The sequence below is a fragment of the Thamnophis sirtalis genome, unplaced genomic scaffold, assembly GCF_051295495.1.
Source record: "Thamnophis sirtalis isolate CommonGarterSnake01/CBP01778 unplaced genomic scaffold, rThaSir2_p1.2 scaffold_3, whole genome shotgun sequence".
Taxonomy (NCBI): domain Eukaryota; kingdom Metazoa; phylum Chordata; class Lepidosauria; order Squamata; family Natricidae; genus Thamnophis; species Thamnophis sirtalis.
The window spans coordinates 11,532,343-11,554,339 of NW_028261383.1; the positions used below are offsets into that span (position 1 = coordinate 11,532,343).

Genomic DNA, 21,997 nt, shown 5'->3' on the forward strand with positions numbered 1-21,997 from the left:
TCAGGACTCAAGCCATGTGGTCCTGTCCACCAATAAACCATCTTTCCAAGTAGCCTCCATGTCTACAGTGTCTTTTTCCCCACTTGGAGCCGAACCCAGAAGGACATTTCTTTCAACACCCCAGTGTGCATATGCGTGCAGCCAGCACTCCCCCCATTTTTGCCATGCTTTTTTCACCCTCCCCAGGCTCCAGAGGCTTTCTAGAAGCCTGGGGATGGCGAAAACAGCCTCTCCCCCCTTATAGGCCCTTTGGAGGCTTCAGGAGCTTCCCTGAAGCTTTCAGAGCATGAAAAACCAGCTCTACCAGCCCTACAGGCAAACTGGAAGTTCAGGAACTGACTTCCAGTTTGCTCGTAGGGTTGTGTTTTGCCCTTAGAGCCTTCAAGGAAGCCTCCAGAAGGCGAAAACCAGCCCTACGAGCAAACCAGAAGTCCGTTCTTGAATTTCTGGTTTGCCCGTAGGGCTGGTTTTTTGCACTCCGGAAGCTTCAAGGAAGCCTCCGTTGGGCAAAATATGCCCTCAAAATTTTTGGTTTGCCCTAACTAATGGCTCCGTGTGCCACCTGTGGCAAGAGTGCCATAGGTTCATCATCATGGCTATAGGATCTCCTGCTCGAGTTGGACTAGAACAGCGGTGCCTAAGCTTTGTGGTTCGGCAGCCTGGCTAGGGAAGGGAGGTGAACTGGGCCGCACGTGAATGGTGGACCAGTGCATGCATGCAGCCCTTGTGTGAGTGGTGGGTCAATTGGTGTGCCCATGCATCCCTTGCATGAGTGGCAGGCAGCATGAGAGGCAAGCTGGCGCTCACATACACCAGTGCCCACTAGCCTGCCACTCATGCAATTTGGGCTGCACTAGAGGTAGTATTCAGCCAGTTCCGACAGGTTCTGGAGAACCGGCAGCAGAAATTTTGAGAGGGGGTGGGGAATGAAGATTTTCCAGTATTCTTTCCATGCCACGCCCACCAAGCCTCTCCCACAGAACTGTTAGTAAAAAAATTTGAATCCCACCACGGAGCTGCAAATACCAGTACATGCACAGGCCAGCCACTTGTGCAGCCAAATTCTGAATAAGCCATGATAAGTTCTGTGTCACCTGACGAATATGTGAAATAATCGTAAAGATAAAAGTAATCATGAACAGAATCAATTTCACTATCATGTTGATGATAATGATAGTCATAATCCTCATCATCCTCATCATCTGCTGCTCTCCTCCATTGAGCAATCTTGAAGCAGGGTCTTCACAAGGAGCCATCTGGGGCCTCTGCCCTCCAGAGGTTGTGTTCTGCTGCAGAGAGAGAAAATGGAGGACGTCAACGCCCTGATTTGTATGGGGAATGTAGGAGACGGCCAGGCTGAGGCCGAGGGAGGAGGGTTCAAATGTGCCATCAGTCATGAGTCCCTTCATGCCCACAAGAGATTTAAGGCCAGCCCCTTTGAATTTCTTTGACTCTTATCTACATCCAAATTGCTTTGATCATTGTTCAGATTTTTTTCAGAAATCTTAAACTTGCAATAAATCTTTATAACCTTTGAGCAGCCTGGATCTTCTGATTTCCCTGGTGCTTCACAGGGAGGGATCTTTCTCTCCTCTCCTTGGCTCCCTCTTCCCCACACAGCAACCCCAAGGCAGGTATGGGGGCAAGCAGCCCAATTGGAGAAAGGCTTGCAATCCTCAGCCACAGAGACAGCCCCTCCCTGGAGAGAGGAATTCTTGGGGGAGGGATCCTCACTTCCCTCCTTTAGAATCCCTTTCCCATTACTCCTCCAGTTCAACCTCATCCAGGAGGCTTTTTTCCTGGATGCTCCCCTCCCTCCATGTTTTTCCACTACCCCCCCATTCTTTTTCTCTCCCTCCCCTCCAGTCCTCCTGGCCCCTTCCCTGTTCCACATTCATCCCTCAGAGCTGTTGGAATGGAGAAACTGAGATGGGCAGGAGGGTCTAAGGCTGAAAGGAATCCCAGGCAGCTCACCATCTCCTCATGGCTACACATTCACCCCAGAAACCTTTCTTTTCTCCCAGGTATTTTCCAAGCATGGAGTTTTGTCTCTTAAATAGATTTCAGCAAGTGTCAGGCTCACCTCTGAGCTAGCGTTACATGGGGACATCAACAGCAACTCCACAGAGGAAGAAGGTCGGTTTTCTTGAGAATCAAGGTCAGGGCTCCATTTGCAATGGAATTTTTTCCTGCATCTCCACCACAGGTCTGATGGTGGGAAAAAGAGAGGATAGCTAGTTAATTTTGGGGCAGCAGCTCCTGCCTGGGATAGAGAAGGACTCATGCTGGAGACCTCCAGGAGGCCCAGAGGGTCCAACTGGCTGGATTATAACCCAGCATCCTGAGAAACATGCATGAGGGCTCCCGTCTATTTTCTGGGCAAAGAGCAGAATTGTTAGCTGTCATGAGGTGCTGATCAGGAGGGAAATGTAATACAGTAAATCATTCCTGGGGATTATTGATGAATAATCAAGTTGAAATTCTCCTTGCTCCTCTTAGAACTCCTTTGGGATGTCACAGTCCTATTTTTCCACCACCACTGAAGCCATTCACTGTTGAAAAGCAGGGCTGTTCCCAAAAGGACCTTGTGTCAAGATTGAACCGCTTTGCTTCTTCCAAAATTTAATGCATCTCAACTTGCCAATGAATTGGGGAGTGGGGAGGGGGGAATGGAATGCTGAGAATGTATGCAGAGATCACAAAAGCATGGAAACCATCAAGGTCACCACTGCAGGTGCAATTAACTGTTCCCGTAACAAACAGATGTCTCATAATCAGACAATGTGATCACCCCAGGGAGGAAATAGGAAGCTGTTGTTTGACAAGACAAGCAATTGTGTAGGAAAACCAGAGCTGGTTTTGTTTCTTCAGTACTAATACAGTGTATCCAATAAAGTTTTGCTTTGGGGAATTCAAAGCTCCCGAGAGTGTTTCCTTGATTTGGCTTCACTAGTTGGACAGTTGACACCTTGTCCTAAATCAACATTAATTTATTTTAAACAGTGATGATAGACCCCTGGGAATGCTGCTATTGATGCAAGACAGTTGGTATTGTTGGTATTCCCCATGCATTCCAAACTTGGTAGTTCTTACTCCTGATCTTTGTTTTGGTTTGTACTCCAGAACCCCTGTCCCAACTTAGCTAAATCTAAGTAACCAGAAATCTTGGAAGGCCAACCTGGGTTTCACTGGGTTAGACAAGCAGCACAATTTGCAAGCAAGTCAAAAAGCCCATCCTGGAAGAAGGAAATGGCAAACCACTTCCAAATTCTGGCTGATAAAATTACATGGATGTCTGGAGCTGCACTTTGTGAAACTCATTTTTTTCTACATCCACTTCCCACATTCACTCTCCCTGTCATGTCTTTTGCTCTGAGTAAGAGCAGAGGAAGCAGCAGATCTTCCACTGCTGGACCTTGGACCCTGTTTTTGTCTCCAAGTGGGATTGCAACTTGCAGGGGCAGAGGACAGGGGGCCCTCCCTCCATGGATCCATCGTCCTTCAGAGCTTCCCTGAAAGTCCCTCTTCCCAGATGAAGAGGCACATGAATCTTCTTCAGGGGAAGGGTAATGGAGGTTCTAGTGTTTCTCAGATGATTTAAGGGACTCCTGAGCCCTGATATTTGCTCCTCTGTCCATTGAGGCCGAAGAGGCTTCCTCCCAGACAAGAGGAATGTAGAACATTTTGAGATTTACAGGAGTTGAAAAATGGCTGCCAAGCTTCTTCTTCCTTTCCGATTCCCATTCAAAATGCTATTTGTGGGGAAGGGTCTCATGGGGGTCCTGGCTGCGACATTCAGGGAGTCTCTCTCCCATCCACACCAGCTCAGTCAATACAAAAAGATACAGGGGTGGAAGTCATTGGATGTGTTTGTTTCACTTACATATCAGGATGACAACTGCAATGATGGCAACTACAAAGATTATGGCAGCCAGAGTTCCCTTAGTAATCTGCCACCCTGTAGCTAAAGAAGGAGAAACATGGTTTCAATTAGACAGGTGCTGAGTTCCCTAAAATAGAGATGCTGGTGCAATGGAAGCATTTCCCAACCTTGACTGGCTTCCAGGAAGTGCCCCCAATGTGAAGGAAGCCCCTCCCCCCCAAGGCTGCAGAGGAAGGAGGGAATGGCCTTGAAGGGCAGAAGAAAGAACAATAACCAATCATCTCATCCCATAACTTCATACTTTTGCTATTAAGTTACCATTCCCAACTCCTCTGACAGAAATCACTTCTCTCCCATTACTAAATGCAGGACATTATTTCCTGCTCTCAATCTGAAAAGATGAGATGTTGCAGAAGAAACCAAGCCCCCAATACAGATTTTCAAAACTTTGTGTAAAATCAATTTCTGCATGTCACATCCTCTCAGTCTCCTACCTGTTTCGTTCTTCCAGGCCAAGACCAGGGGCTCCTGCAATCCCTCGTGCTCCAGGTAACACCGAAAATGGTCCCTCTCCTTGGAGTCGATCTCAATGCTGAGCCAGATATAATAGGTCCCGTCTGAGTTGGGGGCCACGTTCCTATGGAGGGTCTCATTTTGGCAGACCTCTCCGTCCCTCCTCCAGGTGGCCTGGATCTCCTTGGGGTAGAAGCCAAAGGCCTGGCAGATGAGGACCTCCAGGCTGTCATTCACCACCTTACGGGTCACCTTCCCCACTGGGGGCTCTGCAGAAACAACAACAACAGAGATGCCAGAACTTCTAGAGTTTCTGGCAAGATGGGATAGAGTTTCTGAGATATAGATTCATTTTTGAAAGGGACACGTAGACTTAGGGATAATGTCCTCACTACGACCTAACTAATTGCAATGCTTGGGCTTTGATTCAGTTTTGAGACCCTAATCTGAATTTGTTCAAGTTGCTCCAGATGGAAATTGGGCAGAGAATCAATTTTTGGTTCTGCCCCACATGCAGGATGTAAAGGTTTTCCTCATGAAAACAGGATTGGATCTCAGTCTTACTATCTTGCTTTTTGGTTTCCTTTTCTTTTTCTTTGAAGAATTTTTTTTGTGGGGGGCTGTTGCTATCCTATTTCTCTGAGAATTCCTTTCTTTGGAAAAGATTAGTAAGTGGCCCAAATATTTAAGAGTTACTAATAACATTTACTTGGTCATCCATTTAATTTAGTGGCATTTATTTCTAAGAATCACCATAGTCTGATAAGAGTAAGCACTGTAATTTGTCCTAATGCTTTGCATGCCTCCTTCTATAGGAAATGGTTTACACAGGACGGATGTAGCCGACCACAAATTGTTCTTGATACCTGTAGAATTTGCTTGTTTTGTACTTGCTTGGAAAACAGCTAAACTAGGGCACACACATGAAACTTAGGAAGCGCGCAGTTATCAATTCTATTATTGGTCCAGATGCATAATTTGTAACCAATGACATTTGCAATGTTTGAAAACCTCATTTGCGTATGAAAGTTTATATATTCAGCTTCGCTACATAATAAAGTTGTCATTCACCCAGAGAGATCGTGCCCTCAAGTTCTTTCTAGGATTAGCTTCGTGGGTGACCCCACGTGATATTGTTGTGCCCAGATGCCGCCCTGGAGCCGTTTTCTCCGGGGACGGACTGGGGCACTAACAAGTGGTGACCCCGACGTGATTTTTTCCGCCGGACCGACGCAGCCTCGCCGCTGCGTGCCTGAGACCCCATCGCTTACCCGCGCGCTCGTCGTCGTTCGTGGAAACGACTGATCTTTCGTAAGTATGGGGACGGATCTGTCCAAGGACCAGGTGGGTCATGTTAAAGAACTTGGCCAGATTCTCAGAGCTTCTAAAAGTTAATTAACAAAGAAATTTGTCTTTCCTACCAAATCTGAATTACGCCAACTGTTAATACACATTTGGCAAAACTGCCCCTCCTATCCTCACCATGGTTCCCTTAAACCTGGACCATGGGTGAAAATAGGCACCTATCTCCATCAGGAACCTCGTGCTCCTACTTCGATGCTCCTGACTTGGAAGGTTATACTTGCTGCTCTTAGACTCCATCATTCTGACCCTTCTCCTGTTTTTCCCATAGAACCCCCTGATCTTACTCCCCCACCTCCTTATTTAGATCGCCCTTCAAGTTTTGTTCCGTCTGTCTCCTCTCCCTCTGTTTCCCCCCCTCCCTCTCCTTCTGTTTCTGACATTTCGCTCACATCACCTCCCCCTCCTTCTTCTGATCCTGCCGGCGTTTATTTTGCTTCCTCTCTCTCTCTCCCTACTATGGCTGGCAGTGCTGTGGCTCGTGGTTTGGCTTCTGCCCGAGCCGATCCTTCTCTTACCCCAGATGATCTGGAACTTCTTTCTGCTTTTCCTGTTGACATAACGGGCGCTGCTCCTGTCTATGAAGCCCTCCCTTTTAGAGTGCTGAAAAATCTCAGATATGCTGTGTCTCAAAGTGGCATTACATCCTCTTATTTTCAATCTGTCCTTGAGAACCTTAGTCAGACTTATCACCTTCTCCCCTGTGATTGGATTACCATCGCCAAATGTATCTTAACACCCAGCTCACAGAGCCACAAAAATCTGCTCAAAGAGATGAATTGGCCACTTCCTTCTTGGCCTTTCAGTTATTTGACAAACAACCGTTTAACTTAATTCTTGCTAGTCTTTATGTGACTCAGATTATAACTTCTTTGTGTGAGTCTTATCTCTCTTCTTCTGTTGATTCACAACTTTTGTCTCTGTTTCTCACTTTATAAGGTCTTGTCTCCTCTCGCTGTTATTTTTTCCATGTCTCCCATATCTGAAGTCAGCCCTTCCCTGGGCCTCTCCAGGAGGGCAATGATGTTGCTGATGCTGAGGCATCAGCCCCCCCACCCCATGTCAATGTTTGTTCTGCTATCACACCTTGGGATAGCCACTCTTACTTTCACCAGAATAAAAAGCGCTCATAAAACCATTTGGCATTACTGCAAATGAGGCATCAGCAATTATTCAACTATGCCCCACCTGTAGCCAGCAGGCAAACCCTCTCCCTATGGGAGTTAATCCCTGAGGGACAGAGTGTTGCCAAATTTGGCAAATGCATGTTATACATGTTCAGGCTACATCATGGCATCCCCCCAAAGGGGTGAAGCCACCAAACATGTTATTAATCATTCGATTCGGACCTTTGCATCGCTGGGACGCCCAAAAGAGAAATTTGGCATTCCTTATAACAGCCAGGGTCAGGCGTTGGCTGAGCGCGCCAACTAGACATTAAAACATGCCCTGGACAGATATATTGGCAATAGGGGAAAATGCCCCCTGGCCTCCCAGCAGTGCAACACACCGGCAGCCCACCATCCTCGGCAGCGACTCGTCATTTTGCAGCTCCACCTACTGCAGACACCTCCCGTCCACCTGTCTACTATCGCTGCTTGCCTGACTTGACGTGGTGAGGACCTGCTGACCTGCTGACCTGCTGACCTGCTGACCTGGGAAAGGAACTACGCTGTAATCCAACTCAAATACAAAGTTCTTTGGATTCCAGGACAGCACGTAAGACCATATTTGCCAAAACCACCTATACAACCACCTACACAAACACAGAAGCAGCCTGACCATGACCAACCAACAGGAACCACAGCTTGAGGCTGTCTCTGTCTCTGACCTGGAGAACAGAGCAGAGCACCCTCCACTCCCCTGACCGGCTGCCCTGTCTTTCACCGCAGATCCCCCTACTATGTGTTTGGTTGAATGCTACCTGTTGTCATTATTTGAACCAGTCCGGACAAATTGAAACCAGTGTGGATACCGTTCAAACAGTTGGACAAACATACAAAGCCTTGGACTTCTGGTAGGATTGGATGACCTCTTAGTTACTAAATTTTAGCTGGTTGGGAAATGTTTCCAAGACTGTTATAACCCTTGTTGCTTTGCTGATACTGTTGTGTTGCTGTATTCAATGTGCACCCTCTTTATTCACTATGTGTAAGAATATACTCTCTAGCTTGGCTCCACAGAAGAATATTCACATTGTCAACCACATGGAGTTACATGAACAGTCAACCCCTTCATGGGGAAAGCTCCCTTCCGCATGCCCAGCGATGAAGAAGGAGACGCTGCCTTTTAACAAAAACAGTGTTGAAATTCATTCCGGGTGTGTGTGTGCAGGGCAGTTTCTGCTGTCTGAAACACACATACACAGGGATGCAAAAACATCGCACCAGAAACATCCTTCCGGCCTAAACGGCCAGGACTCATTATGCAGCCTCATGTAACATGAAGTATGTGAGCCAGCAACTCCCACACATGCCCTTCTCTCCCCTATGCTATGCTGTAACTGTCTATTCCCCCTTTGCCATGATGTGACTTTTTATTGGTTTATGTGTAGAATGCTGTGATTAGCCCTGGTAGATGAAGAGGAAGAGTCTCTTTGACAAAAAGATAATAAAAAGAAAAGGAGGAGATGTTGCTATCCTATTTCTCTGAGAATTCCTTTCTTTGGAAAAGATTAGTAAGTGGCCCAAATATTTAAGAGTTACTAATAACATTTACTTGGTCATCCATTTAATTTAGTGGCATTTATTTCTAAGAATCACCATAGTCTGATAAGAGTAAGCACTGTAATTTGTCCTAATGCTTTGCATGCCTCCTTCTATAGGAAATGGTTTACACAGGACGGATGTAGCCGACCACAAATTGTTCTTGATACCTGTAGAATTTGCTTGTTTTGTACTTGCTTGGAAAACAGCTAAACTAGGGCACACACATGAAACTTAGGAAGCGCGCAGTTATCAATTCTATTATTGGTCCAGATGCATAATTTGTAACCAATGACATTTGCAATGTTTGAAAACCTCATTTGCGTATGAAAGTTTATATATTCAGCTTCGCTACATAATAAAGTTGTCATTCACCCAGAGAGATCGTGCCCTCAAGTTCTTTCTAGGATTAGCTTCGTGGGTGACCCCACGTGATATTGTTGTGCCCAGATGCCGCCCTGGAGCCGTTTTCTCCGGGGACGGACTGGGGCACTAACAGGGGGCTTTGGGATTGTTTTCCCTGCTGTGTTTTGGGAAATGTCCATAGATCACAGGTAGGATTCAGCCAGTTCAACCCAGTTCAGCCAAATCGGTTTTTAACTTTGTGTGCAGTTTGGAGAACTGGCTGGTCCCACCACTGGCTGGCCCCGCCCATTGCCCCTCCCCTCCCTGGCACTCCTCGCCTTTGCCATCCTCTCCTGAGGCCATCTTGGCGCTCCTCTAACCACCCCTCCCCCTCTCAGCAAGCCACGTCGGTGCAGGCAAAACCCTAAAGCAACTCTGACAAAGCGCCCAGGGAGAGGGGCTGGAGCTATTAACAGGCAGTCAAGCTTAGTGCCTGAAGGACCCCATCCTTCACCGGGAGTCCAGGCAACTCATCAGGCAGTGAATGAAGCCTCAGCTGGGCTCCTCGGCAGATAACGGGATTCCCATGGGGCTGATCTAGTACCTGAAGCCAGCTCTGCCCTAAGGAGGCTGAGGATGTTGTTAGGGCAACTGCAAAGAGTGGTTCAGGCCTGGTCCCTGCATGGCATCATCATCCACGAGCTAGTGCTGGTGTTGCACAGCTACCCAGGTGGCCTCTTCATGGGTGGCGGCCTGCAGATGGGTGTGGTGGTGGTGGTGGTAGCAGCCCTCCCTCTCTCTGCAGACCCAGCCAAGTGCCCTTCCTTCTCCTCTTCCACCACAGGTATCCTCAGAGATGCCATCGTTCCTGCACCTGAGCAAGGCCACCCTCCTGGTATGTGTCTGTCACGTCTTCCGCAGTGTCTCTCTGCTGAAAGATGTATGGACTTTAACTCACAGAATTCCCCAAATAATAGAGCTAAGGATGTGTGAGAGTTCTGGATCCAGAAGGACAGGCAGGGATTAGATAATCAGCCAGACATTGTAGTAGTAGACAAATTAATAGACAAAGACCAGAAGAGCTCGGGAGGCCAGGTAAGCAGGGCAAGCTCACCCCTATGAGTGACGTTGAATTGGCCATGATCCCATGATCACCCATCCATGCCCACCCAGCCAGTTCATTAGGGCAGAGAATCAGTTGTTAAATTATTTGAGTCACACCATTGCCCTAGATTATTTGGATAAATTCCCAGTTCTCTTTCTAGCAGGAACATGAAGGGTGGCTTGGCTATGTAGGGCAGAAAACATGAGGCCTAGAAAAAGATTGCACAACCTGAGCCCGTTGAGCCACTTACCTGTCTTTTTTGGAGCCTCCTTCTGGTAGGACAGGCATTTGTGTAGCCACTCAAGGCAGTTCTTCTCCAGGAAGTATTTGATTCTCCCAGACCTCTTTGGATCCTTCTCCAACTTCTCCTTGATCTTCTGGGCCTGGGGCTGAGCTTCCACCCATGTGAGGGTCTCCTTATTGAAACTGATGCAGTCCCTCCCATCGTAGCCATAGCAGAAAAATCCTTCTTTGTTCCCATCTTCCCTGAGCTCACAGCCCAAAACCACCTGCCACGTGTGAAGCCCTGAGATACACAAAGAGGGGTGAGAATAGTCCAGAGTTGCTCTCCCTAGAGACCTTCCCCCAATGATTGAAGTGTTTACTTCCCCCATCCAACGAGGGGAGAGGAAAAGGTCTCTCCTCCGAATTCCATCCGCCGGCCAATGCCGACTGGCGACTACCTGGAGGAGAGACTTCTCTGTGGCTGCTCCGACCCTCTGGAACGAGCTCCCCATGGAGATTCGAACCCTCACCACCCTCCAGGCCTTCCGCAAAGCCCTTAAAACTTGGCTGTTCCGACAGGCCTGGGGCTAAAGAGTTTTTGCTCCCCTTCTCGAATGGTATAGTTGTTGTGTGTTTTTAAATTTTGTATTGTTATGTCTCGTCGTTTTTATCCCCCTGTCTGTACCTCCTTCCCTGATTGAATTGTGAGCTGCCCCGAGTCCCCTTTGGGGAAAAGGGCTGCATATAAATGTCAATCAATCAATCAATCAATCAATCAATCTCCTCCCCTTTTTCTTTCAAGGGTGGGAGGTCTTTTCTTGATCCAGAGCTATATTTAGTCTTTGTGATGACGGGCTAGAAGATCATGAAGACCCTGAGAGAGAAGATCTTGGGGAGGGGAGGTGGTTTTCTTTCCTTTGCAGGAAAGAGTCTCTCATCCTTATGCTCCTTACAGCTATTGATGGTCAAAGGCAGAAGCAATGCTCTTCTTTCCTGGGATGGGGCTCATCTCAGCCCTCCCAAACTCCCAGTCTCCCACTTCCCATACCTTCTCTTTTCCCAATAACCAAAGTGACAAGATGTGGGAAAGGGAGATTTGAGAGAGAATTTGGAACTTGAAGACAGTTCTGCCTCTGCTCACCTCCAGTTTGGGGGTTGAGTTCTGATAACCATTCTAGGTCAGCTCTGAACACCATCTCAGGTACCACAAATGTCTTCGCCTCCTCCACCTCCATCCAGGGCACCAGAGGAACCAACTTCCAGGTGGCACTGTCATATCGAGCAATGGGCTCATCATCCAGGTGGACCATGGAGAGGAACTGGGGCACCCTCTGGCTGGACTCTGACACCTCCAGGTAAGAATAGGACAGGGAGTGCCTGGAGGAGCCTGGAAGGGAAGAGGGTGAAAGATAGGATTAGGAGAGTCTGCAGCTCCAGCTCCTCCCTTGATGCTATTGTGAAAAGCAGCTCTCAAACACATCAACCTTCTGATGTACTTTGGAGGATTCCAGTCATGAAAGTAACCCTGAAAGAAGTTCTCAAGCAACACTTAGGTGACTTTGGAAACAGCTGGGCACATCTGGGAAGGGGAATCTCTGGGTTCATCCATCTGCTTGTGGAATTGACCCCATATGCCCCCTGCCTGGAGGAGCAGCAGGATAGAAGCTGGTTGGAGCTTCATAGCAGAGTATGGAGTATGGAGACTTCTGGCTCTGGGAAACTTGCACTACACACAGAAAGTCAGGTCATATTGAGATTTTTCTCTTCAAGAGGGAGCTGATGGGGGTGTGGCCAGCATTGTGGCAAGACAAATGATTCCTTTGGAGGCTCCCAAAGGAAAAAAAACTTTTAATAAAATGGTAAAATTAAAATTGGATATAATTTGTTTTTTAAGAAATTCACAAAAAGCAGCAATTTTTTTGGGAAAGATGGGGAAATTGTACACTGCACTTACACATCAAAGTAAGAGAGGTTTTGCACTATACATTAAAGAGACAATAAAATCCAAACAAAGTTTTGAGGATGAAGAAGGGAGGATTATAATGGTCAAGATAATGATGAAATACCAAAAAATACTCTTAGTGGTGATATATGCTCCAAATGACAATCAAGAAGATTTTTATGGTAAATTACACAGGAAAATAATAGAATTTGAGTATGAAAACATATGTGTCATAAATGATTTTAATGCAATTGTAGATATAGAATTGGACTATAAAACTACAAAGACAAATAAGAAGCCTAGAAAAACACCCCCCCAAAACCTTTTTTTTACAATGGTGGAGGAACTAGGTATTCAGGATGCTTGGCGAGGAAGATACTCGGATAGAAAACAGTACACATTTTATTCGAACAGACACATGTTGTGGTCTAGAACAGACATGATGTGGATGTCAATTGATTTACTGTATAATATACAAGACATAAATGTAGAAGCAAGCACATGGGCAGACCATAACCTGATGATAATTACATGGAAGGGGCAAAAAAAGAAACCAAGATGGACATTAAACCAAACCAAACAATATTAAATGAAAAGGAATTTCAACAATTAAAGGAAAAGGAGTTGATTTTCTTTTTAAAAGAAAATAAAAAAGAAGATACCTCACTACAAAATGTGTAGGATACAGCTAAAGCATATATTAGAGGACTGGCAATGACATATGTGGGGAAAAGAAACAAAAAGAAAAGAAAAAAATAGAAGAGGAGAATAAAAAACTAGAGATGGAACTGCAAAAAGATACACAAAATAAGAAAATAGGAAATCAAACGGATCTAAAAAAACATAAATTAAACTTAATAGGAAAAGAGGATTTGGTACTTAAAATTAAGGCCTGCAAAAAAAAATGAAAATGCAAATAAACCAGGAAGATGGCCGGCATACAAATTAAAAAAAAGAGAAAGAAAAAAGTAAATCTATCAATTAATTGATGAGGAAGAGACGGTATGAGAGAAAATAATAATAATTCAGGATTATTATGAGAAACTCTATAAACAAGAGACAATCTCAGGAGAAAAAACAAAGCAATATTTAGACAAGGCTGAATTACCGAAAATACCAGAAAATTTAAAAAGGCATTAGAGGAAAGGATAACGATGATGGAACTGACAGAGGCAATTAAAAGACAAAAGAATGGTAAAACACCGGGCCCAGATGGATTACCAGCAGAGTTATATAAAACATTATAAGATGTTATAACCAACACTATGAACTATTACTAGAGGCAAAGATACCAAACTCATTGATGGAGGCATATATCACACTCATACTGAAAGAAGATACAGACCTGCAACAGATAAAAAATTATAGACCAATTTACCTATCAAATGTGGACTATAAGATATTTGCTTTAATAATGGCTGAAAGATTCAAGATACTGTTAAATGAATTTATACATGCAGATCAAAATAGCTTTCTGCCTAAAAGGTGAATTAGAGACAACATGAGAATAATTTTGAACATCCTGGATTACTATGAAGCTCACCCAGAAAAACAAATGGCGTTGATCTTTCTGGATGCACAGAAGGCATTTGACAACGTAAACTGGCAACTTATAATAATGCAATTACAGAAATGGATTTTGGGGAGATATTTATAAATATGATTAAGACAATTTATTATAAGCAATTGGCAAAGTTGATGGTAAATGGAGATATGATAGAGAGGGTTAATATTATGAAAGGCACAAGACAGGGTTTATCCTTTATCCTCACCAGGGACGTGCAGTCACTAGAGACAGGGGAGGCGTGGCCTCACCAGTCATGAGGAAAAGGAAAGAATTTTAAAGATTTTTTTTAAAATAATTAAAGCCAAGGTAGTTGCTACCAGATTCATAGTGACTTGGAACAGTGCTTAGTGTTAACTATAGGAGGAGGCCAGAGAAATAGGGGCCTCCTGTGCATAAGCAATTTTTTGCCTTCTAAGAGTTAAGCAAGGGTTAACAAGCAAAAAATTTCATATGCAAAGGAGGCACGTTTTCTCTCGCCTCTTGTAGAGGGCATTTTTAGAGGCTTTTTAGAGTTTTCTGGGAGCAACTAGCTCAATCTGACTCAGAGCTCTGGCCTTTCATGAGGGGAGGGCAGTGCAGGCAGAAGCAGAGTTAAAATCGTCTCTGAAACAGCTGGAAAAGGTGCGTGTGTGGGGAGGGGGAGGAATTCAAAAAGTTTGATCGGAAGGCAGCAGGGGAAGGGGAGGTATGGCAGAGGAGCTGCTTTCAAGCCTTTGGAAAATATATCCAATCCAACTTCTGTGTTTCTGTTTGTGTTTGTTTGAGAGTGAGTGTGTGAGTGAGAGAGGGATCCAATTGCTCTGTGTGCGTGTGTCTGTTTGAGAGAGGGGGGAGGGAGGGAGAGAGGGAGGAAGGAGGGGGAGGGAGAAGAAAAAAACTTAATTTGCAAGGGGAAAAAATGCTGTCTCTTTAAATTGAAACTGAGCATGCCTGGCTGTGGAATTCTGGGAGTTGAAGTCCACAAGTCTAAAAAGTGCCTCACCAACCATAAAGCTGACCGCACGTCACTGATCCTCACTACTATTTGTATTAACATTGGAGGTATTAAATAGAAACATAAGACAGGATTGTTAGGTAAAGTTCCCCATTGGGAGAGCGAGTACAATTCAGCGAAGCATTGTGAGAGTTGTGTTGGAGAACACACAAACCAGCATACAGAGACACTGCAGTTTAAATAGGCTTTTACTTTCGTGGAAATAGAGGTATCAGAGTCCATCAAACAGTCCAAGTCATACACGGATAAGACAGTCAGTCATCAATGTCTTTCAGTTAAGGGATAATCCAGTTACATAGTCTATAATCATATAATCAGTCCGGTACACAAAGTTTGCTAACAGTTGCAAAACTTACAATAGCTCACAGCACTCAGATCAGATCAGCCCAGCATTTAACGAACAGAGAGAGCTAACAGTCATTCTGACTCCCTCTTATGGCCAATTGAGGAAAACAGCAACCAATCACATTTTACAATATGATTTAAAGAAACAGGTATAGCATTGTTACATGATTTATATATTGCCAACCCAACCGTTAGAATTATATTCCTAACAAGGATAATGAGATAAAAAGTATGAAAATTAAAAAAGAATAATATAAATTACAGGCATTGGCAACAATGTTCCCTCTAAGCTGTGCGGCTGCACGGCCGCGCACATAACAAGAAAACACCGCACAGAAGTTTCAAACTGCCACCCGTGGTTTTTTACGTCTTAAAATATGACTGAAAATATCCCCCCTCCCTCCCTTCTTTCTCTTGCACCAAACTCTCTCCTCCATCTGGTGATTGGTGAAATCAAGGAAGCCTGGAGACCGATGACGCTGCAGAAGAGAGAATTCCAAGTAGTCCTCTGGGGCTTCCTCGATTCCTGGGAAAATGCGATTCGCTGGTTGTAGCCTGCGTTTCTCGGCACATCCGAGGTTTCTCAGGCATTGCGTCATCTGAAGCCCCGTTCTGGGCTCAGCAGTCTTTCTGCGATCCCTTCCCTTTGCGGAGAGAGGGAAGCAGCAGGGAGTTGGACTGCCTGAGCCAAAGGGGTCCACGGGATCTTGAGACTTGATTTTTGAGCCTTACCATTCCACTCCACTCCTTTCCTTTCCCTTTCTGTCCTATCTTCCTTTCCTTTTCCTTTTCTTTTTCCTTTCCTTTCTCTTTTCCTTTCTCCTTTCCTTTCCTTTTTCTTCTTTCCCATTTCCTTTCCCTCCCCCTTTGTTCCCTTCCTTTCTTCCTGGGGGTCTGAGGGAGAGGGAGGGGACTCTTTTCCTCCTTGTCCCCCTCCCCAACATCTGCTCTGATGGCAATTATGGCTAAAAAAATTCAGGTGCTCAGGCATGAAAATGTGCCACTCAAACACTATACTTTTCCGCACATACTGAAAAAAAATTAGAGGGAACATTGATTGGCAGATGATTTAGTCTTTATTTTAGAAGATTCACAAGAAGCAGGATCAAAACTATTAGAATGAATAGAAGAATATGGTGAAGTGGCAGGGTTGAAAATTAATAAACACAATGAAAGTATTAGTGAAAAATGTTACAGAGAAACAGAAAAGGGAGTCAATGGAAAATTTAGCTATTCAGATTACTAAAAAAAGTAAGATACTTAGGAATTCAATTAACAGCAAGATATGTAACGATAAAGGAAGATAATTATTATAAATTGATAAGACAGATTATTTAGAGAGATGGAAGAATTTGCAATTATCGTTAATAGGAAGAATAGCAACAATTAAGATGAACATTTTAGTTTATTGGGATTGTTTTTTCATTCCAAACAATCCCAATAAAGTTAGAGAAAAAATATTTTGAAAATCTCAACAAAATAATAGTGAAATATATATGGCAAGGGAAAAAAAAGCAAGAATTAATCTAAAAATGTTACAAGATACAAGAATTAGAGGAGGATTTGGGGTTACCAAATTGGGAATTATATTATCAAGCCACAGTATTATCATGGATGAAAGAATGCATTGTACTGAGAAATACAAGATTATTAACATTGGAGGGACATGACTTACAGTTGGGTTGGCCTTCCTATGGTATGGGAAAATAGCAATAGCAGTTAGACTTATATACTGCTTCATAGGGCTTTCAGCTCTCTCTAAGCGGTTTACAGAGTTCGCCCCCACAGTCTGGGTCCTCATTTCACCCACCTTGGAAGGATGGAAGGCTGAGTCAACCTTGAGCCGGTGAGATTAGAACCACTGAACTGCAGATAACAGTCAGCTGAAGTGGCCGGCAGTACTGCACCCTAACCACTGCGCCACTCTTGTAGATACATGGCTATTTTTAAAGACATTATATAAGAAATGCTTTATTAGTAGTATGGGAGAAAGTTAGAGAAAACACTATTTGAAGATACCAGTGTGGCTTTCAACAATGGAAGCGTTAATACATCCAAATATTATTAATATGGAAAACATTGTTAGATATAAAAATATTTTGACAGAAAAGGGGAAATTAAAAAGAAAAAAGAATTAGAAGAACAAGGGATTGACATGGTTTGGTATACTAAATTGCAGATAAATCTAGATATGAAAAAGATAAATTATCTTATAATATATGGTTTCCATAAGAAGATGATAGAATTGGATGAGATATTTACAGGAAAAGAAGAACGAATGATTAAAAAATTGTATAGTTATTTACTGCATATTAAAAGACACAATGATAGCATGGGGAAAATTTTGGGGATATTCGATAGAGTTAGATAAATGACAGGAACTATGGGAATGAAATTATAAATTAACAATGGCAACTGCATATAGAGAGAATTTGTACAAAATGTTTTATAGAAGGCACATGTCACCTGAAAGATTGACAAAAGTGTTTAAAGACAAATCAACCACATGTTGAAAATGCTACCAAACGCTGGGGTCATTTTATGTATTTATGTATTTATGTATTTATGTATTTATGTATTTATGTATTTATGTATTTATGTATTTATGTATTTATGTATTTATGTATTTATGTATTTATGTATTTATGTATTTATGTATTTATGTATTTATGTATTTATGTATTTATGTATTTATGTATTTATGTATTTATGTATTTATGTATGTATGTATTTATTTATTTATTTATTTATTTATTTATTTATTTATTAAATAGATTTATAGGCCGCCCAATCCCAGAGGACTCCAGGCGGCTTACAAAGTGAAAAGAAAGTAATTAATAAAAAATAAGGAAAACAATTTAAAACCTCACCCATACACACAATCTGATTGGGGCTGGACATCAGCAGTGAGGTCAACAGCCCCAGGCCTGCCGGAATAGCCAGGTTTTAACAGCTTTTCCGAAGGCCATGAGAGTGAGCAAGGTCCGGATCTCTGGGGGTAGTTCATTCCAAAGGGCCGGAGCAGCCACAGAAAAGGCCCTCCTCCAGGGAGCTGCCAGCCGGCACTGTCTGGCTGACGGCATCTGAAGGAGGCCCACTCTGTGGGATCTCACCGGCTGTTGGGAGGTATGTGGCAGTAGGCAGTCTCACAGGTATCCTAGTCCTAAGCCATGTAGGGCTTTAAAGGTAATAACCAGCACCTTGAATTGCATCTGGAGACCAATGGGAAGCCAATGCAGCTCGCGGAGGATAGGTGTAACGTGGGTGTACCTTGGTACACCCAATATCGCTCGCACGGTTGCGTTCTGGACTAGTTGCAGTCTCCGGACGCTTTTCAGGGGCAGCCCCATGTAGAGTGCATTACAGTAGTCCAGTCTTGAGGTGACAAGGCCGTGAGTGACCGTTTGAAGTGCCTCCCGATCCAAATAGAGTCGCAACTGATGCACCAGGCGAACCTAGGCAAAGGCCCCCCTGGTCACAGCCGACAGATGGTGTTCCAATGTCAGCTGTGGATCCAGGAGGACCCCCAAGTTGCGGGCCCCTCTCTGAGGGGTGTAAATTCTCACCCCTCAGGATTAAGGATGGACTATCTGGACTGTCCTTCGGGGGCAGCATCCACAGCCACTCAGTCTTGTCAGGATTGAGTACAAGTTTGTTCAATCCCATCCAGATCCTGACATCTTCCAGGCATCAGCATATTATCACATATGGTGGACACGTACAAAAGTGAAAAAATACTGGGCAAGAATTCAAATGTAGTTGGAGAAGATGATGCAGAAACATATTGACTTAAAAATGGAATTGTTCTTGTTGGGTATCTTACCATGGAAATACAGTAAAGAAAATGTATATTTGATTATTCATGGTAATGGTGGCCTTACAGCTTCAGCGTACCTTGGAGGAAGCTAACTATCTTGACCCCTTCCAGTCTGGCTTCAGGCCCGGTTACAGCACTGAAACCGCTTTGGTCGCATTGACCGATGATCTCTGGAGAGCCAGAGATGGAGGCTATGCATCCATCCTGGTTCTCCTTGACCTCTCAGCGGCTTTCGATACCATCGACCATGGTATCCTTCTGCGACGACTGCGGGAGGTGGGGGTGGGCGGCACTGTTTTACAGTGGTTCTCCTCCTACCTCTCGGACAGGTCGCAGTCGGTGTTGGTGGGGAGGGAGAGATCGTCCCCGAGGCCCCTAACCTATGGGGTGCCGCAGGGTTCGGTTCTGTCCCCCCTGCTATTTAACATATACATGAAACCGCTGGGCGAGATCATTCGGAGGCACGGGATTAAGTACCATCAATATGCGGACGATACGCAGTTGTATCTGTCCGCCCCGTGCCAACTCAATGAAGCGGTGGACGTGATGAACCGGGGCCTTGAGGCTGTTAAAGACTGGATGAGAGCTAACAAACTGGTACTCAACCCGGAAAAGACCGAGTGGCTGTTGTGTTTTCCTCCCAAAAATTTGGTTAACGTTCCATCAATCAGGCTGGGGGGGCAAAATCTATTCCCCTCAGATAGGGTCCGCAACTTGGGAGTCCTCCTGGATCCACAGCTGAGTTTTGACCACCATCTGTCGGCTGTGACCAGGGGGGCATTTGCCCAGGTTCGCCTGGTGCGCCAGTTGCGGCCCTACCTGAACCGGGAGGCTCTCACAACAGTCACTCGAGCCCTTGTGATCTCTAGGCTGGAATACTGCAATGTGCTCTACATGGGGCTGCCCTTGAAGAGCATCCGGCGACTTCAGCTAGTCCAGAACGCGGCCGCGCGAGTGATCATGGGCGCACCACGGTTCGCCCATATAACACCAATCCTCCGTGAGCTGCGCTGGCTACCTGTTGATCGTCGGGTGCACTTCAAGGTCTTACTTACCACCTATAAAGCGCTCCATGGTAGTGGATCTGACTATTTGAGAGACCGCCTCCTGCCAATTACCTCCCTGCGTCCCATCAGATCGCACAGAGTAGGCCTCCTCCGAATTCCATCCGCCAGTCAGTGCCGACTGGCGACTACGCGGAGGAGAGCCTTCTCAGTTGCAGCTCCGACATTATGGAACAACCTCCCCGTGGAGATCCGTACCCTCACCACAGTCCAGGCCTTCCGCACAGCCCTCAAGAACTGGCTATCCCGTCAGGCCTGGGGATAGGATTACTCTCACCCCGCCCGAATGTTGAGTGAATGTTGTGTTTTTATGACCAATTTCCTTTAATCACGATTTTTTTCTTTTAAGTTTTGTCTTGCACCCCCTTCCCTTTATTGCTGTAAGCCGCCCTGAGTCCCCTCAGGGAAAAGGGCGGCATATAAATTTGCAATAAAACTATAAAAACTATAAAACTGTAATAACTGTGGCTAGAATTGTATTTGCACAAAATTGGAAAACTGAAGAAATCCATAAAGATGAAAATGTGATTAATAAAATATTAAGATTGTGCAGAAATGAGTAGATTGACACGAGCAATTAAAGGAAAGGAAGACTCTGATTATTATAATATAGGGGTGATTTTATCATTGGTTAGAAAATGAATATGGATAAAAAGTATAAAATTAAATAATTTAGGAAGAAAAATGTTTTAACAGGAGATATGTTAAGTTGTAATGTTAAAAAAAGAATAGATGTATATAAAGAATTTGGTGGTAAGCTATAATTATCATGGCACAAAAAATTGTACTCATTGATTAATGAATGATGAAATGTTTGTTTTAAAGAGAAAAACTTTTTTTTCAAATAAAGGAGGGAGCTGATTGGAGGCTCAACCTTTACCCAATTAGAGGGGGGGTGAGATAGGGGGGAGGAGTCGGAGTAGACCTGACTTGGAAACTTTCTCTGGAGTCGTGACTTTCACTCCTTGTTTATAATTTTACTTCGAATTGACGACAAATTGAACACCGAATGTTATATTGTCCCACAGAAGCCACGAATTATTCAAGCCTTCCTTGTATTGCGCCTGTGTTCCCCCGTCCATAAGTTGATAACAGGAAATAAAAAGCAGAGGAAGCGAATTTAACCAAAGAGACGCCGGGCTGGGGGGGGGGGGGGCGGCTTTAAATCTGAACGTTCGCCGTTCATTTTCACTTCTTTGCTCAGATACAAAGAGGAATGGATTGCAAATTAAAATAAAAAAAGGTTTTTAAACGAGGCTGAGCGAAGGACGAGGAAAGGGAGATGTTTCCTGCTGGGAGAGGAACTTGCCAGGGAGGGTGAATGTGGAGGAAGAGACCCAAGCGGGACAGGCGTTCCCCCTCCTCTCGCTTTCAGTTTCCTCCCACCCGGTCGCAAACCCTTGCAGAAACTCACCACAGCGGCTGCCCGGCACGAAGGACCCCAGCCCAGCCCACAGGAGCCAGAGGGGCGCCCGGGGCGGCCCCATCGCCCTCCGACAACGCGCCCCTTTGCGCCTGCGACCGAAGACCCCGCTTCGCATCCAGAGACTGAAAGCGCCGCCAAGAGTTGCCGCGCCTAACTCGTTTCCTCCGCTCCGACGTGAGCTGTCATTTCCCGTCCCTAACAAAATCCCCGCCAGAAGAAAGAAATAAATAAATAAATAAATAAATAAATAAATAAATAAATAAATAAATAAATAAATAAATAAATAAATAAATAAATAAATAAAAAATAAATAAATAAATAAAAAATAAATAAATAAATAAATAAATAAATACATAAAGAAAGAAAGAAAGAAAGAAAGAAAGAAATAAAGAAAGAAAGAAAGAAAGAAAGAAAGAAAGAAAGAAAGAAAGAAAGAGAGAAAACCAACAGCCCTGCTTTTGTCACAAACTTCGGAAGAGGGAAGCTCCTACCCTCATTAGTCCACAACACGCAACTCTTAAGAGCATGAAGAGCCGGGTTTAGCCTGGTTGCGCCTATTGTGTGGCTGCAGCCACAGCGGGGCCCTCCTAATTCTTCCGGCGGGATTTCTTCCCCCTCTCCCCTCTCCAGGGCTCCGTTTTAGCCGAACAGCCCAACAGAGACACCTGCGCCATAAAAGGAAGAGCTTAACATTCAGTAAGCTG

At 44.6% G+C, this 21,997-nt stretch overlaps 1 protein-coding gene across 1 annotated transcript; it reads right to left on the bottom strand.

Annotated features, from left to right (window-relative positions):
- Window positions 1-675: 675 nt before the first annotated feature.
- On the bottom strand, window positions 676-21,479 carry LOC148047175 (major histocompatibility complex class I-related protein 1-like). Its single transcript, XM_087711353.1, has 7 exons — window positions 21,282-21,479; window positions 11,280-11,525; window positions 10,164-10,439; window positions 4,378-4,665; window positions 3,884-3,964; window positions 2,084-2,208; window positions 676-1,289 (listed from the first exon to the last, which is right to left on the bottom strand). The coding sequence occupies exons 1-7, from the start codon at window positions 21,406-21,408 to the stop codon at window positions 867-869; spliced, it is 1,566 nt and encodes a 521-aa protein (XP_087567479.1). The 5' UTR covers window positions 21,409-21,479; the 3' UTR covers window positions 676-866.
- Between the last annotated feature and the right edge of the window lie 518 nt (window positions 21,480-21,997).